This window comes from Acipenser ruthenus, chromosome 3 (genome assembly GCF_902713425.1).
Source record: "Acipenser ruthenus chromosome 3, fAciRut3.2 maternal haplotype, whole genome shotgun sequence".
Classification (NCBI taxonomy): Eukaryota; Metazoa; Chordata; class Actinopteri; order Acipenseriformes; family Acipenseridae; genus Acipenser; species Acipenser ruthenus.
In genome coordinates, this window is record NC_081191.1 from 12363164 (window position 1) to 12382505 (window position 19342).

General features: G+C 37.1%; 1 protein-coding gene across 6 annotated transcripts in view; it reads right to left on the reverse strand.

Moving 5' to 3' along the window:
- Nucleotides 1-18862, reverse strand: part of LOC117394412 (ankyrin repeat and IBR domain-containing protein 1-like) — a 75942-nt gene extending 57080 nt beyond the window's left edge. For 5 of the 6 annotated variants that reach the window (XM_033992657.3, XM_033992661.3, XM_033992658.3 and 2 more), the window contains exons 1-2: nucleotides 18610-18862; nucleotides 900-1175 (exon numbers count right to left, since the gene is read on the reverse strand). In XM_033992657.3, coding sequence (XP_033848548.3) covers nucleotides 900-1087 — 188 coding nt within the window. In that variant the 5' untranslated portion in view covers nucleotides 1088-1175; nucleotides 18610-18862. Of the gene's footprint in view, nucleotides 1-899; nucleotides 1176-18599 lie in introns of all 6 variants that reach the window. The other variant, XM_033992656.3, reaches the window with a different exon arrangement.
- Between the last annotated feature and the right edge of the window lie 480 nt (nucleotides 18863-19342).

Genomic DNA, 19342 nt, shown 5'->3' on the forward strand with positions numbered 1-19342 from the left:
TCACTGGTGCACGGTGAGCTGAGGACACCCTGGCCAACCTAAGCCCTCCCCACCTGGGTGACACTCAGCTAACTGTGCACTGCCCCTTGGGAGCTCTCGTCCACGGTCGGCAGTGGAATAGCCTGGACTCGAACCGGTGACTTCCAGGCTATAGGGCGCATCCTGTGTTCCACGCAGAGCGCCTTTGCCGGATGCGCCACTCGGGAGCCCCCCTTTTAATCTCTAGTAGGCATATTCTCTGTCATCATTCCCGTTTATTAAGACTTGGGCCCTGTCCACACAATGTCTTTAAACCGTATTAGTAGCCTTTAAACCGGATTTAAAGTGTGTCTACACTATGCAGTGTTTAAAACCATGCTCGAGAACCAGTCATGAGACTACCTCAGAGGTAGTGCGGTTTGTCAGAAGTGTGGACGCTGTATACTGCTGTACCGTATACAATTTCTGAGGCGTGTTGTAAAATGTTGGATCATGGAGCAACGTGATCAGATGCCAAAATGAAGGCACACTGATATGTGGAGCGATGAAGTCGGTCAAGAAGAACTTCTGTGTTAAAAACGAAACACACACAATACGATAAAATGTACCTTAAGGTCAGATTAAGTCCCACAGTCCATTGCGCTGCTAGGAACTGTAACTGAACTATTTTAATAGTGTTTGTACGCATTAAGCCTGACTAAACATTAAACGGTACTTTAGTGTGGACACTTTGAGCTTGATTAATTAAAACATTTTTGAGTACGGTTCTCTAGATGGGTTATGTAGTGTGGACAGGGCCTTAGACTGGGTGAGACTAGAAGAGAGACTAGAAGAGAGCTTGCTTATGACAGCCAGTTGTGGCCTTTAAAAAGATTACAGCTACTGAGTTGTCAGGAAAGATATATTGACAAGATGCTCACCTGAGCAGTTGGCTCATGGCATGCCGGGCAGCATAGTGCAGGGAAGTGTTATGTTGATAGGGTTCTCCATACGAGGTATTTGGATCCAGGGACTCCTTGAACTGCGGGTTGCTCTCGTAGAGCTGAGAGGCCAGGATCTCGTCTCCATTAATAAGTGCCTTGCGAAACTTAGTCGCAGTGTTCCCCATAGTTCAGCTTCCGATCAGTGCTGCTGGCACGTGCTTGTCCACCCCTCTTTAGCCGGTTGATGTGCAAATTAGCAACATGCTTCTCGTCCTGTGAGAGGGAATAAAGGGAGGAAGGAGATTTAATAATACTATGGCATTGAAATAGACTTAGGCAAAATGGCTCAATGTGTAAAGCGAGATGATATAGAGATCAGAACACTCCTCTTTCACAGCTGAGTTCATTTGTAAATAGAGTTCTGGCAGCTGATCAAAGCTGATGTGTGGCAAAATATGGCTGCCCAGTTCCACCTCAGAAGTGGCAGCACTTGGTGTATGGCCCTGTTTGATTTATTTACCATCTGACTGCACTCCTACTGTAGATGCTTCAGTAGGATGTTTTTCTGCTGTCCCGCAGTTCATGCCAAAGCTCCGACCTGTACAGAAGGTTTCTAGAGCTTCCTTTCTGCCACTCTTTAGCGGTGACGAATAGCAACCCTCAGAGACCTCACTTGAAGTCGCATGAATTAACCCACATGACAACTTCTGATGGCTCGACAAAGCACAGCCCGCCAAAGAGCTTTTATCTTTTGACAGCTCTTTACTGTGCTAATATTAGACAGCTGCTGTTTCTATTTTATTATTGTTGCAGCTGCTCCTTAGGGCAACAGGATTATATTGTACCACATACTCAATATCACTGTGGCACTGGTACTGTAGCTAGAAGGCACTGTACAGGAGCTGTATTTAGTAAGAGGAGCATTTTGTTTTTGGTTTGAGACACAGTTATCCCAGATGTCCCAGGATGTACAGTAAATGCTTGCACTGTTTATTGTATCACTCATGCAGTAATGCATTTGTTTGTACAAAAAACAAATGTTAGCACTACTGTATAATCTCATGATTAATATCTAAACCCTCTACCATGGAGTTTGTTTTATTATTAAAAGGTGTGTCTCCTGGGTTATTCTCACCCTATCACAGACTCTGCCTGTGCTTTGTATTTACAGGCGAGATCAGGAGACTGACAACAAAGATCCTTTAACACTAATCTTTACTGACAAGTGTGCGGCTAACTGTGAATACCCATACTCTTTTCATTTGTGGAGAACTGGGTCATTTAACACAAAACAGATAGCTTCTAATTGTAATCACACAAGTGAAAAAGAAAGGAGTCATGGATCAGTTTTTCAGTTGTCTGGATCACACTGTATTTACACAAAGGAAATAACTAGAGGGGTATTTATTCAGTTACTGCAAGAATATATCATGATTAACGTTTTACAGTGTTGTGGTTTTGGGTATTTCTTGATGCACTGTACCATTTTAAAAAGAACACCCTCAATAAAAAGTTTTTTCTCAAACTGACACTGGATCACTCGAATTGGTTAATTTTCTCTGTATGCGAACTGCAGAGCTTTCTGATCCTCTGCATACTGATCCCACAGAGTGAAACACTGGAAGACGGCCGATGCACAGAAGCTACACTGAGACCTTCCAGGTTTTACGAGCATGAGCAAAACAAGACACTTGAGCTAAGGGACAAAACACCAGCAAAACCAATAAAGAAGATAATGTAGCCTTGTTGAACATTGGAACAAAAATGTCACAAAGAACAGTCTCACTGAGCTCACACATCCAGTATCTTGCAATGTGATGAATACTTTTCTAAACTGTTGAATACAGTATGTACTGTTGCCAAACCAAGTTTCTTTCATACGAGTCTCAAAGGAATCAGAACTGACAGCATGATTGACAGTTAACAGTGCTGGGAGGAAAACAAAACAATGACTCAGAAAATCGGATATTGTCTGAATTAATCACTCCCTCTTATACCTCACCTCCCTGCAGCAATACGCAGTGTAGCACTCCACATCACTATGAATGAATGAAACAACAACAACAACAACAACAACAACAACTGAAGCCTTTCAATCACTTTTTTAAGAGTAACAAACGATGACCAGCACAGATAAAACACTGCATCACAAACAGCACTAATTTCATTTAGTTAAAATAGAAACTGTCTTTTTAAATGTTCCTTCTGAACCTTGTTATCCATTAACCAGTTAAAACTGCAAAAAAAAAGTATACCAGACGTGTTGGGTATTTTTATCGTCTGTGTTATTTACACGCTTTCATTTTTTTCAAATACAATGGTTAATCAAGAATAAGATAGTAATTGGAGACCAGAAAAAGTTAAGGAATTGTTAACTTTACAATTCTAGGAGTGGCAGCTACTAAACAGATGTGGCACTTTGAACTGTGCAGTGGAATCTGTTAATGTGACATAAACAACGTATCAGCAGTCTTTTTTAGCTGTTGACAGTATATGCAATAAGTAGAACTTTTGACGGTCGACAAGCCTACAACTTTTAATACACTGCAGTTGGTATCAGACAGCTGAATGAAAATAATATTAATTAAATATTTTAATTTAAACTTTCTACATATATACATATATATTATTAATAGAGAGGACGAAGCGAGCGCAGGGAAGTTTATAGTACACTACAGTTCTCCAGCGCCATTCATTAAAAGATAAGAAATTTATATATATTGTATAACATTCATATATATATATATATATGTAAGTAGCTTACCCATGTTATTCAGCTTATTCCGTTGCCATGAAAACGATCTGTTGACTGACAGGTTTGAAAGTTGTACTCACAGGATCCCTTTGGGTGTGTGAAAGGGTTATGATGATATTATACTGGCATAGATTGCGCAATGTCATGCTGTGTGAATCTGTATTTTAAAGAATTTTTTAAACGTCTTAGACGGCTCAGTAGCGGCATTTGAATGTGAAAGTGGTATCAGTAATATCTGGTTTACAGGAATACCATTTTGTCTGCTGTAGATATTGGGCTATACATTTATTATAACAAACTACACGACTCAAAAAACTAAATGGTCATTCCAGCTCAAGTGAACTCACCCCTGACATAAAGTAGGGCTGAGAATTTTCAACCCAGGACGAAGCGCTCACCTCGGGTTGAAAAATTAAATGTGAATGCAATAGGGTTACGCTCGCCTCAGGGTGGTGGTGTAGTGTGAAAAGTCCTATAGATGGTTTGCTGCTCAATAGGAACATAACAGACTAGGTGCTCATTTCAGGAAGGTTCTCCAAACCACTATGCCTCAGAAAGAAGAAATGAAGATGCTGATATCATGTGAAACTGAAACAAATACGCTACCTAAATAACAACCTGCAACACAAAATGAATGTACATCAACATTTCTTGCATTTTGAAGAAAGTTCAAATGCTACTGTATAAAAAGAGTTAATGACTTTTGTTCTAGCCACTTTGCTACCAGGTTTGATCTGTAATGCAATTACTATACAGAAAACTATTTCTGGCCTTGTTTTTTTATAGAATTGAAAGGTAATTTATTTTAAGGATACTGGATTTATCTGTTGCAGTACAATATGTACATCGCTAATCTAAAAAAAAGATCTGGGATTAAAAATGAAATAACAAAATATTCATCTGAGAATGAAAAATTCAGCCCAGTAATACCTAACAGAGAAATGTTGGCCAAGCAGCATAGTTAGCTTTGACTGATATTTTAGCGTGTCAGAGATTCCAGGGAACCAGACACCCGAGAAATGCATGCAAGAATAATGCATCAGGTCTAAAACTGCTTGTTCAAACAAGTTTATATAAAATCTACGATTTGGCCTGCTAAATGCAATGCACCAAATTGTGTCGAGTCTGTGTCTGCACATTGCCAACATCTGTGTTAGGAACGCCAGATCACTTCTTTGGTGTGAGGTTGGACACAGTCACCAAAACTTTCACATGGTGTACGGTACAGTAGATGAGTATAAACTCCACTGAATTTGGGGATATACAAACTTTTACCCCCATGCAGAGGTTTTTTGTTTTATCTTTTCAGTAAAACTGAATTTAAATTGTACCTCTCTACACATTACAGTACATACAAGGTTGAAAGACATTATTTTACAGGCGATGTGTTACACCCAGCGCTTCAGATAAAGTTTTGGGTCTAGGAGTAACTTACCCTTTAATTTTAACACTGGCTGAGCGCTTTATAGCGAGGGGATATACAAGACAGACATGCACACTGTGGAAAGGGACTCTGTACCGACAATGACACTACTTCCTCTCCCAGTTGGTAATCACAGATGTGGTAGATGAGCACAGTGCAATAATACACATAAAACCAAATATCCTAATTATCCGGTAGCCATACACTTTACTGAATATGCACACCCATATCCTCTTTGCAATTTATTGGAACAGAGAAAGTCACAAAATATGTAAGAGGAGATGACCTTGATTTGAAATTTCTTAAAAAAAGAAACATATTGGATTCATACTTTAGAAACTTTAAAACCAAAATTATTAAACGACGTAATGGACTTTAAACCCTTTTTGAATTGACTGACCATTTGCCTTGTATAATGCTAATTACTGTATTTATCATTTATTAGATGTGTGTATCAAGCTGAAATGTTATGACTTGAATCGAAACATTAAAAAAAAAGAAAAGACTTAAACAATGAATTGTATTCAAAACTTTATTCATTATGATTACTGGGAGGTAATTACCATCTTGATTGATATGATTTGGCCGCTGAGGTTTGTGATAAGAGTTTGTGATATCTTAATTGAAATGTGTACCTTATTTGTATATGCTATGGTATTCTAAGATACATTTTGTTATGCATTTGGTTCATCTAATGAAGAATAATTAACAAATTTGTAATAATAAAAAAAAGTATCCTTTTTTTAAAAATAGAAAATGAAAATATCTATTAAGAGATGTGAATAATTAAGTGGATAATTAGGGTGTTCCCTGATTGTCATCTGAAAGGACATAAAAATGTATTGAACTTTGAAATGTTTGTTTGTTGTCTTGAAAAAGGCGGACGCCGAAACGTCAACAAAAGACTTTGTTTCAAGTCTCATAACGGGTCTTGGTGATTTGGATTTTAATAATAAGAGCTATTATTAAGAACTTTTTGCGTTTCAATTGTTTTGCTTTTGATTAAAAAAGAGCCTTCCATTTTAACTGCAATGTTACTTTGAACTACTGTACAACCACTCGTGTGTTCTACAAGGTTCTTTTATCGGCTCAGCGCATTTTTTTCGAGGTATCACACTGACTCTGCAAATTAATTACATTACTTATATTCTAGCATTAAATTCTTAAACTCAGTGAACATGTCAAAACTTCAATATAAAGCCATGCATATAAATAAAATAAGAAAATGCATTAATACGTTATAAAACAGTTTTATATTATAGGCACCTTATTTTTTTTTAGCGGTTGCCTCTGACGATGGTTCCAGTTGGGTTTGTAGCTGGACTGGTATGTTTATGCTTCAGCCTGTGTAGCATTGACTTTTTCTTATTCTTACTGTGATTGTCTGCAAAGACAACAGGGCTAGCCAGCGATTGGATAATGTTTGTTGGATTGGTTTTTCTTGTGTACAGTTTCCTAGTAACTGAAGACATTGTATTCTGGGAGATGTAGTTGTTAGTGGAGGTTTTAAGGGAGGCAGACAAGCTGTGCAGCAAAATTGCTATGCAAATTTTTACGCATTAAATTTAAATTTAGTGTGTATTTCTGATTTTTTAATGCTTTAAAACAGCAGGTACGCAGCTTAGCTGGACCGCTAGCTATGCCTTATTTAACCACACCTGCGGCTGAATAATCTGTTGAATACATTCATGTCAATGAATGCAATCAGGCATGCCACAGAGGCGAGTCAACTGCATTTATTACACAGGGTCCTTAATGAGAATAATTTGAAAAGAACTGGAATTAACATTAGGATAATTACTGTATATGAAAGATGATGGAACTGGTATACACTCAGAGAGAGGGAAAGCCAACACACCCTCTTCCCCACCTCTCCATGTCACTGCCATGACTGACAGGCGGATCCCCTTCCTGCAGTACCACGCATGTGCCAGACAGTCAGCACAGATCTCGCCCCCATTACAGCGGTGTAGGATACATCTCATCAATGTGACAAAGTTCACAGCTTAGGTTTCGTTTTGAGCAAGGACTATATAAAGAACAATAGGAAAATGATGTCACAAGTGGGAGGAGTTACTAAACAACAGAGCCATTTCTGGAGCCCGTAGAGCACTTTCACAGTGCACTCGCAATGCTTTTAATGAATTCACGCTTGCCCTGACAAAATGTTTCTAGACATAATTAAGCATTAATTTGCATAAATAACAACATTCAAGCACTTTATATTACCGATATTTTGTATTGTTATTACATTTTTTTTTTTTTTTACATATATTCTCATCTCTACCACATATAGTTCCTGTTGCAACTTACATAATATGAAAGGAAATGTTATGGCCTTTTATGGCAGTACAAACTATCCAGTAGTTAAACATACATAAATGAAAACAGTGAAAAACAGGCGGAAAGGGCTGAGTGTAAAGAGTTAAAAAAAAAAAAAAAAAAGAAATGGAGTGCTGGTTAAAAAGAAAAGCACCTTTTTCTTCTGGTGCATCAAAAACTTCACGTCAGGCAATGGCAAAAGCAATGGAGAGTGCTCTGTCACACAGTGATGAACATCTGTAGGTCTCCTGAAAGCAGCTTATTTTAAAGCAACACCAGTGTGAATGATGATGCAGTAAAATTATATACAGTTTTTTTTATATGCAAAAGTGCCTTTTTTTTTGCCATTCCCCCTTACAATTTTGGAATCCCCCCCTTTGGCTGCAGCATAGGGAGGAAATCCTCTCAGCACACAAAAATGAAATTCAAGCTCTAGAGAGAGAGATTAGTGCTAAAATGTTTCTTGCTTATGTTCTTTGTTTTTTTTTTTTTTTTTTTTGCTAGGATCTTATTAAACAAAAAAGCATTTTTTAATAGACCGTTTTTTTTTTATTTAAAATTAATGGGTAGAAACTTTGAACTTAAAACGTAAACAAATCAAGTGCAGAGACATCATCATATTCGTTCAGTAATTGTAAAAATAATTATATTTCTTATTTGCTCCACGTCTGCCAACTTGTTTTTATCATCGGAGCATGCGCATTAAACAATCTGACGTCACTGGAATGGCGAGGACGGGCGCTAGGACCAGAAATACACTCGTTACGGTTCTCCATGCAAGTGTCGAATAAAATGTCGCTGCGAGTAAACAATAAAACTACCTCTAGCGAGCGAGCTTGCCATGTGAGTAAAAACTTCTTAAAAGTCGACTTTTTTCCATTGCGTTTGTCGCATATATTTTCTTATTCGCATAGGTTTACCAAGCTTAAAAGTTGGATGGAAAAAAGCCTAATGAAGGCCTGTGAAAAACTGCATGGTATAATGTCATTTTTTAAATATATTTTTTAAATGGCTATTTAAAGATATACACGGTTGTCAATAAATATTTGTATAAATTAAATATGTTTTGGTACTTTTAACATTAAATGTTCTGTTTTAAAACAGCCATGTAAAGCTGTTTATTTAAGTGCTCTTACTGTAGTTACATTTTTCCTACAGAACTTATTGAGAAAATATCACCAAACAATTTAAATGGCAGTGCCGCTCATTTTTCAGAGTTCAGAACTGACAAGCACCAATTAGGAGCTGGGAGATAGAAACACATGAACTACTTGTGCATACCCTGGTAAACCGTGAACTCAGTAACCATGGTATAGAAAAAAGGTTGCGGTTTCAAAACCGTGGCAATCTATACCACGGTATACCACGACATCCCTAGCCGTTTTCTATGTACAGGATTAGACCCAGATGAGACTCAATTGAAAAAACTCAACTAATGAGACTACAAACTGGAGAGGTGTTTGGTGGAGTAGTGGTTAGGGCTCTGGACTCTTGACCGGAGGGTTGTAGGTTCAATCCCCAGTGGGGCACACTGCTGTTGTACCCTTGAGCAAGGTACTTTACCTAGATTGCTCCAGTAAAAACCCATCTGTATAAATGGGTAATTGTATGTAAAATAATGTGATCTCTGTATAATGTGAAATAATGTATAATGTGATATCTTGAAACAATTGTAAGTCGCCCTGGATAAGGGCATCTGCTAAGAAATAAATAAATAATAATAATAATGACACATTAACTACAGGTGATTGAGAATATGATACAAGGGCAGGTGTACAAAGTATGTATGCAAAAGAAGATTTTTTTCATTTTTATCACCTTTTAACTTATTTTTTCCATATGGGGGATGATATAGCAAAACTTTAAAAAATATGTTTCAAGGGATTTCTCAAAAAAAAAAAAATTAATTGACATAAGAGGTTGAGTAACCCCAGCTGGTCCACTTGAGCTGGAGTGACACACATTTGAGATACAAGCTTGCTGAATGTTTTCAATATGAACATGTAAATAAACCTTTACACTTTAAAAGTACATTTAGGTGAAAGAGCAATTTTATCTATCAACTGTTGCTTCCATTTTGGCAGAGGTATTTAAGGACCCTAATGAAAGAAAGAAAGAGAGAAAAGAAAGAAAGAAAGACTGGACCAAACCCTTGTGAACCGAGTACAGGAACAAATTAATTGCTTAGCTTGGAATCTATAAAGTAATTAAGAGGAGTTCACAAACAAGCTTCACAGTGGGTGGGAAATTTAAGAATCCCAGTGATGCAAAAAGAGTCTAGGTTCAAAGCACTCCCTTTGAACACCTCAGTTCATCACATAGCAGGTAGCGAGAACAGCAGGCTACCTTAATCAATTACACATGAGCATTTAGGTGACTAAAAACCAAGCATAATGTCAAGTAGGGCACATCTAACAGATACAAGCATTGTGTACTGTAGTTCTAAAAAAGGAGAGAAGTATTTAACCAACATAAAAAGCCCAAATATGTGTTTTTAACTTGGTAAATTGTGAGTTAACTGTTATTTTAATAATGTTCATTTATGCATGGATGATCTACAGTATTTATTACAATGTGTTTTTGTAAATGTTAATGTTTTGATCAGGATTGCACAAAGATTGTTTGGCAAAACTGGAACAATGAAGCATTTTTCATGCTTTCTGTCAACTAAGTAAATCAAGTGGCGCTTTTCTTAATATAAATAAATCTGATTTTATCCAGGCAAGATGAAACAGCACTACTAGGTTATTTACAGTCATGCATTGTCTGCTGCTGTGTAAGGCCTTACTACTGTATAACTTTTTTTTTTTTCAAATGTACTGTAAATCACACACTGTCCAAACAGGCTGCTTAGATATTATCCTCTCTCTAAATGACAACCATTCTTGATTATCTGGAAAACTGTAATGGTCTATTTGAAAGTTACACAATATCCGAGTTGCCACGGATATTAACAGGGAGTTAAAATGGGTGTCAGAATTCAGCATGTAATCAAACAGTGCAGTATTGAGACAACAGCAGCTGTGGGGCATTTCATGGTAATGCAAACAAAACCTAGATCAATGTAAAACACAGACAGACAGGGTACAGTACATCCATACACTGTATCCTCAGATTACAGAATAACTTATAAATATTTTATTTAGTAAACTTCAATAGAACTGGGCATGCAGTTCTTTACATACCCGTACAGTGTGTGTGTATATATATATATATATATATATATATATATATATATATATATATATATACACACAGTGCCTTGCAAAAGTATTCAGACCCCTGACCAATTCTCTCATATTACTGAATTACAAATGGTACACTGAAATTTCGTTCTGTTTGATATATTATTTTAAAACACTGAAACTCAAAATCAATTATTGTAAGGTGACATTGGTTTTATGTTGGGAAATATTTTAACTGAAATATCTTGCTTGCATACAACTGGGATTAGTGACCACAGCTGACCCACAGAATAGTATAATGAATACTGGGGTGAGAAAAGGAATTTTCGTTTTTTAGATTTAGGGTCTCAAGGTCAGTACTATAGAAAAAAAGAAAATGTCTTCAAAACTGACATCCACCATAATCACAGGACTTTAAATATGCATTTGATTTAACAAATCTGTTAAACTAATTTTACTAGTTCAGGAATCATGTGACTAAACAGCTGACCATTAACTATTAAATTCAGTGTCCCTAGAACTATTAGAACACTTACAAATAGACTGTGGTTGTTTTTTTTATTCTGCAATTGCAGTTTTACTGCATCCAGAACTATAAAGATATTTAAAGACGACTTGACTAAACATTTATGCATTTTAATTAAATTACAGTTATCAATTAACTCTAGTACTGTACATGGCCTGATAAAACTGGGAGGTTATATCTGCGCAGCCTTACTGGATGATACTGAATGCTCTGCACAGTCAGTCTTGTGTGCTGTTCAAAAGATTAAATATACTTAGGGTTTCTGTTTTTTGTTTTTTATTAATTTCATTTTTCAGTGCTTATTTTTAGCTATGTTCGAGTTTTATGTAAAAAGTTTTTTTCTGGCCTTTCGCTTTTTTCATACTCCGATTGTTTTCGGTTTCTTTCCAAAATTCGTAGGCGTTTTTTTTTTTTTTTTTTAATGTCACAATGTTAACTCGACAGTACTTGTACATTTCAATTGTACCTTCTTTCCTTTGCTGTCTTCCACAATTAAATCCTTCTGGTCACGGGCATATTCTTCTGGGTTTTCTGTGTGTTTAGGCATTTTTTTTACATTTCGCCACAATTTGCAATTCTGTTTTGAATTCCACAAGCATGTAAATACTATCGAACAGTGACATAGCTTTAAATCTCACGAGCAAGAACAACCCTCTGCTTCAAGTAAAATTGTAAATCTCCTTTTAAATCTCGCAAGCACGTTACAATCCTCCAATAGAAATGTAGGAATGTGCTGCCACTCATTAGTTGGGGTGGGTTTAAAGTATTCAGAACGAATCAATGCGAGACACAAGTCAGGAAGGAGGGACATTGCCCAACTGTTCTGGGGAAGTTTTGCTTTTTTTGTTGGTTACTGTATTTTATTTATTTGTGTAGGTTACTGTATTTTATTAACTTTTTTCACAGGGAAAGGGGTAAAATCAACGAATTGAGTAACCATTTCCAGGGTTTATTGGCTATGCACCTATTTCATTTTGTTTTGTATTGGGGGTGTTTTATCGTTTTTTAACTGTTAAAACCAAAAATCAGAAGTCCTAAATAGACAATACATCCAGACCAAGGGAAGACATTTCTATAAGTGGCCCACTGAGAACGGAGCACTATGTCTGGTGTAGTGTTCCTTTTTTCACAGATTATTATTATTATTGTTGTAATTACAAGTTGCTGCCACTATGGTACCAGCAGTGGTAGCCCCTAAAGCGCAGCAGGGCTTTAATTTCATTTGTGTGTGCTGGGGGGATTTTCCCCCTATGCTGCAGCCAATGGGGGGGGGGGGGGATTCCAACATTTTAGGGGGGAATGGCAAAAAAAGGCACTTTTGCATGTAAAAAACTATATATATTTTACTGCATCATCATTCACACTGGTGTTGCTTTAAAATAAGCTGCTTTCAGGAGACCTAACAGCTGTTCATCACTGTGAGACAGAGCACTCTCCATTGCTTTTGCCATTGCCAGCCGGGAAGTTTTTGCTGCAGCAGAAGAAAAAGGTGCTTTTCTTTTTAACCAGTGCTCCATTTCTTTTTTTAACTCTTTACACTCTGCCCTATTTCCGCCTGTTTTTCACTGTTTTCATTTACGTATGTTTAGCTACTGGATAGTTTGTACTGCATGCATGTAACATATCAAATAAAAGGCCACAAAATGTCCTTTCATATTATGTAAGTTGCAACAGGATCAGGCATACTATGTGATAGATATGAGAATATATGTAAAAAAAAAAAAAAAAAAAAAAAACACTTTTCCAAAAAACGAATGTTTGGTCACTGCTCTATATTTTGTAATAAAAAAACACGTCACCATTGAACCTCAATATGAAATGAACAGGAGGGGGGGGGGGGGGGGGGAGCTGGGTGGGTTGAGCTGAGTTGAGCTGAGCGATACCGCCCCTTTCAGTCTAGCTGCTACAATAGACTCAAAACAAAAGCAAAGCTGTGAACTCAGCTTCAGGCGATTGCAGTTCCGGCTAGGATTACCGCATACACACACTGAATACGTCTTGGAAAAAACCCAGAGTCTGTACTTTTAAACAAGATGTGCGTAACCTTCGGTCCGCTGGCGCCCCAAAATGAATGGGGCTGAGTTTTAAAAGTTAAAGCGAAAGTCACCACTTGCAAAACAACACCTAGATAGACTTATTATCATTTGCTGTTTACTTACTGCAGTGTACTGAGTTACTATAATGTTTAAAGATAGCGGCCAAGAATCACGTACGAGAGAATAAAGTCTTGCGGCACTTAAAATGTACTGCTCTACTTTTTATTTATTTTAACCAGAACTACTCGGAATGCGGCTCATAGTGCTTTCGTCACGGACACCCACTTCCATAGAGATTGTTGTAGCGTTTCAGGCATTCTAAATTGGGTGAAAAATATAGTAGCTTGGTGTCTTAAAATATCTCTGCTGGACTTTCCCGCACTTAAAGTTGCAGATATGCGGGAGCAAGTTGGAAAATGCGTGATTCCCGCAATCCCGGACTGAAATTCAAGCCCTGGGCAGGGTAGAGCACAGAAAATCAGGTGACTGTCCCAGCGATGGTACAGCTCACAGGAGCGTCTACTCAACCTGGAGTGTAAACAGACCAAATGCATAGACACAAAACAAAAAAACGTTACCTGCAGAAGGCGTCACACTGCTCCCACTATACAGGAAAGTCTAGCAGCAGGAACCTATCCTCACACACCCTTCATGTACCTTTCTACTTAAAATCCCCTGAGTAAACACTATTATTTTCAAGACTGACACCAGTTTACACAAAGTAGTCACATCTTAGTACTCACTGTTTGCTTTGTTTAAAAAAACAAATGCCATTCGTAGACCATCAATCCAAAGTGTGTGCAGCTCTCTTTTTTAGCAAGACGCTCTGTTGGGACACGTCCACCAGCTACTGCCTAATAAAAATAATTTGTAAAGCACTATTGAACCTGTTTTTCTAGTTTCAGGTTCCCTAATAAAAGAGGTCTAATTCTGAAACCAGTTTGTTCTACATAAACTCTGGCTGATCAGTGCTAAGCACAATCAACAATTCACCACATCCTTAGAAATGAATAAGACCTTTGGGATAGTAAGTTGAGGGTTAACCAGATATGGCTGTGTACGTGTAGGCTATATGTGAAAAAAGCAAACATGTTGGATTCAGCTCAGCTCTTTTACAGTTCAAAGCACTTTCCCTCACAATGACAGACCTTAAGCCACTTCGCTCCACAGTCTGCATTGTTGCTTTGTTTAATCACATGCTCACTCTGCATGGTCTATTTAAAATACCGTAGGGAATGCTAATAAAACCCATTTCCAGTTTTTATTGCCACTGAACTGTATTGAAACTAGGGATGTACAGTGAATACAGTTTAATTAGGTATTTGATTATACTCTTCTTATTTTTGTAGTTTAAACGACAAAGTGACATATACATTTATTCTGTATACAAACTAATTCAACAATATGTTGCTTATGTTATTGTACCAAGAAACTGTTATCCAGCGTTGCAGATACTAAAGCAATAAACAACTGCAGTGGAACAAAAGCTCCAGAACAAAGATCAATTTGAACAACACAAATCCAGGAATATTCTAAACATTCTGCTTTTTATTTTATTTTTTTTAAATAGTTGCCAAACAAATTCAGCTGCATTCAGAAATCCTTATTTAAAAAAGTAAAACAAAAGTTTAATTTAAATGTTAGTTTAACTACGTCATTCAACTTTAGTAATATGCTTTCAGTCCAGTCCAGCAGTGGAAAAACCCGTTCTGAGGGCACAGATGATCCTAGGACGCACAAATACACCTTCGTCCGTTTTGCAATCCTGGAGAAAGCGCTGTGCATCTTGGACGTTGTCATCTCCTAAAAGAATTGCCATGGCACTCTTTGCACTCTCCACCTCTCTGCACTGTAACTTTGCTGCTGCCTCATTGTGTAACTCAAAGGTTTGAGCATCTGACAGTTTTGTAAATATGAGATCCGCCAGCACTGCTGTTCTTGCCCATCGTTGTTCACCAAGTCTTACAAACATATGGTGACTTGAATTCCAGCGAGTTTTACATGACTGGATCAAGCGGTGTTGCTTTACCTGAAGCTACATTTGTTTTTTCTCCAGTGCATTAGTGCTGTGGTGGCAGTGTGCAACTAGCTGACTTGCTGCAGCAGTAACACGATCAACACTACTGACAGAAAAGCTGTCATTTACGGCTAGCTGTACAGCATGTGGAAAACAATTAACAGACTCCCATGACACATACCTTGGCATGCTGGCACGAACAATGTTACTTGCATAATCATAAACGCATGATATGACACGGCCAACAAGACCCCATTTCTCAACTGCAGTATTTCCGCTGTGTGTCATTCAGACATGTTTTCTGTATGAAGTACAGCAGACTGAAGCTCCCAGTTTTCAATGTAATGACACGTAATTGTGATGTAGCTTTCAGTGTTTAGTGCTGTCTAACAGTCTGTAGTAAGTGCCACTTTATCAGCATCCTGCAGTTTGGCAAGAAGTGTCTCACACACTCTTCATACGGAATCTCAAAGGCACACGGTATTCCAGCTACATTCCTAATTGAAACTGTGCTTATTAACATTACACTATTAAAAAATATGCTAGCTGACAGTCATCACTGTTCAACACTTCAACCAGGTTCAAGTCATTGTTCTTAGCGTTATCAGAAATATGCATATTAGAAAATTATTTCATTTTCAGAGTGAATGCAAGGTGAGTCAACCAACAATAGCTCGAATCCTGGCTGTGGTAAATTGCAGATCTTGACTGGGGATCCACAGGGAGTGCTGCATTAGCCTTGGCTTGACAGTGAAAATGGAAGTTACCCGTTGATCCTCAGTCCACATGTTTTAAATGTTTAGACAGTAAACAAAAATAAAAATCCTCAATGGCATACTGTAGTATTTAAATTTAATCAAATATGGCTTTTCTTTTTTTTTTAAGTTTAATTATTTATAGGTATAGTGTCTTGATGCATTGGTAACAACTGTACTACACTGTATGTGAAACTGAACTGAAAAATACAAAAGTAAAAATAAAGATTACTATAAGTACTAAGGCAAGTCTCATTTAAATATAATATGCAAGTTAAATACATTTAACATTTAAAGCCAGCCAGTTAAACCTGAAATGGTTCCAAACAGACATAAGGAATTCAGAAAATACATTGAGAAATAAATAAATAGCCTAATGCTTGTCATTGAATGTTACAGTTTGTTTTAGAATTTCCAGAGTGTACCACTATTAAACGTTATGTTGAGGCAATTCCATGCACAGGTGGAGACTGGAGAGAACTTTCGGTACCTAGAGATTACCTGCCCAGCCTCTTAAAATTACAGTAATCACCAGTCAAAAAGGCCAACGCTTGTTTCCAGGATGCCTTATATTGCTGAAGTATTGCCTAACTTGCACTACAGGAGTTCAGACTACCATCAATGGTCTACCATTGCCCCAGCCTCAATCCATTCAAACCACCTCAAGGCTTACAGATATTAATTTTCACCCATTTGTTTTTGGCTTCCAGCACTAAAAGCAAGTATACTGTAAACCAAAAATCAACTGTAAACTAAAATATTGTATTTAAATTCCAAATGTAAATGACTTGTTTACCTTAACGATATAGACTTCCAAACTTTTAATATTGTGTGACCCCTATCACTTCCAATATTGGTGCAGAATAAGAGCCTACACAGTATTAAAATACATATTTTAATTATTTTTTTTCTCTTAAAAAAAACAAAAAAAAAAAACGGTTGATATTAAGAACATGTACAAGTTGAATACAGTACATAGACATTGTCTGACTGGCAACAAAATACAGTGGATAGCTCCCAGTACCATGAAAACAAAATGCACCTTCTGTGCATCCAAGCAATAGAAACAAACATGCAAAATCAGACAAGACGTTCCAAAGATATAGTCTTCAAAAGCTGGCCCATCCAATCAGGTGTCAGTTTCTTGAAAAGTTACTACAGTAGGTGACCGTGACTTCCATTCACAGTATGTGGAATCATTTCTTTCAATGCATTTCCACAAAAAGCTTCATCAAAATGAGGGATTCCCAAAACATAGCTTTTACTATTGGGCTACAAGTCATTGTTAGTGGAATAACTTATAACAAATGTCCATACAAAGCTTCATCCTATTAAGGGTTGCTGTACAGCAGCCTTCATTAATCCAACCAAAGGTCAGAACTACAGTAGCTCACCAGTACCTAGATTTTTTTAATCCTCAAAAAAAGATCCTGCATACCACATTTCAGTAGAAGATCAAAATATAGGTTTGGCGTTAAACACCTGTAGTTATCTTAACAGTTTATGAAATTTCACAAACTAGCACAATCTGAAAAAAATGATTTATTACAAGCACAAGAGTAATTTATCTCTAATTGTAGTGTGTACTACCTGGTCGTCTAGAACATTTATCTACAGTATTTAACACAAGCTAGCAGACAAAACAGAAACAAAAACTAAATAATAAACTTTCTTTTCACTATCATGCTACAAGTCGAGTAATGTTAAACAACCACCATTTGTCTTTTTTTCATTTTCTGGCACACTAGGTATTCTTGTTTAATAGGCATGCTAAGCTAGTTTTTATGTTAGGTGCTTGTATTGTAATTGGATACGATGTCATCACATTACTTACATTAAACTAAAATGTGTCACTGTAACAGCGCCCCTCACTACCCTAAATACATTTTACTTTGGATAACCTATTCACAAGCAAGGATTTCCAATTACAAATAAAAAGTATTCAATTTCATTTTACAATTTATAATTGTTTTTAGTTTGAAAAATATAAATCCCAAGTTCACTGTTAACATAATTACGTCACCCGTGGATATGGCTTGCTGTTTCTTTAAAATAAACAGTGGTTCTTTGTCTTCTTTGTTAAATTGGTGTATGTCATGTGGGGAACAGAAAATCACACCACGCATACAGTTTTATTAAATCGCTGCTTTTTAAATAAAGAGCAAAGAAAAACATAACCTATCAGCTTTTCTTTCATATTGTATCAACACTGTCAGGCTAGGTACAAACGTGTTTCTGTTTTAATTTGTAACATGTTAAATACTACAACCTAAAAAGATTGATCAGAATTTATTTACAGAGCTTTGGGAGAGGGCCTCATTTTTTCAATCTCGCTGAAATTCCAGCCCTTTGAATTCTCAAAACAAACACGTTACGTTACTGTACAAATAAATAAACAGATGACATATACATATTATGTTCATATATTATTTTAATATGACTCTAATGTACACTGACTCAATCGCTCAACAGCCCATTCTTTATACTTTTAATAATTATAAAAAATAAAAAAACACCATAAAATACCGTCATTGACAACAGCATCAAAAAGTCGTTTTTTCAAATTTCTAAACTTCGCAGTCTCCATGATGACCAAAACAAAGGTTTTGCATACATCACGTTAGTCGGATAAATTTCCACATCATCACACACACCCACTAAGTAAAGGGATTACTTACACACTCGTACCTGAGTAGATGTATACTTGAATCCCAGTCTGATCAATGTGTTCCTGATTTTAGTTTATTCCATGTTATCTGTTTCCGTATGCAGCTCCCTCGCTCCCTCTCTCTCTCTCTCTCCCTCTCTCTCTCTCTCTCTCTCTTTTTGTGTCAGCCAGAAGCTCAGCAGTAACAACAGCTGCACCAGCACAGAGCCCGCGACCCGGAAAGACAAGCTTACTGCCTGCAACATAGACAGGTTTCACAAGCACTGCCTAGTGCAACAGCAACAAGACTGTGTGAAATTTGTGTTGCTTAAATTAGTGCAGACAAACACCATGTTTAGACTTGCTGTCTAGTTATTACTAACCTGATTATAGCACAAAACACCCACAAAGATTTTACGTCATAATAGTTCATAGCTCCTATACAAACTCGCGAACAAATGGTATTCCACCCATTGAAAGACTTCCTGCTAATGAGAACATTAAGTCATGTCTATGTTATATTAAGTCATAGCTATTTATTAATCTCAATTTATGAACACGCAAAATGTCTGAATTCCATAATACAAGAAGACAATAAATGTAATAATGAATGCCACCCATCTGGTCCCAGCTCATCCAAAACTCTGTTCCTCGCCTTATCTTTGCCCTTCCTCGTTTCTCCCATGCTACACCACTGCTCCACTCTCTGCAATGGCTCCCTATTGCTGCTCACATCCAATTCAAAAGTCTTGTACTAGCCTATCGCTGTCTTGA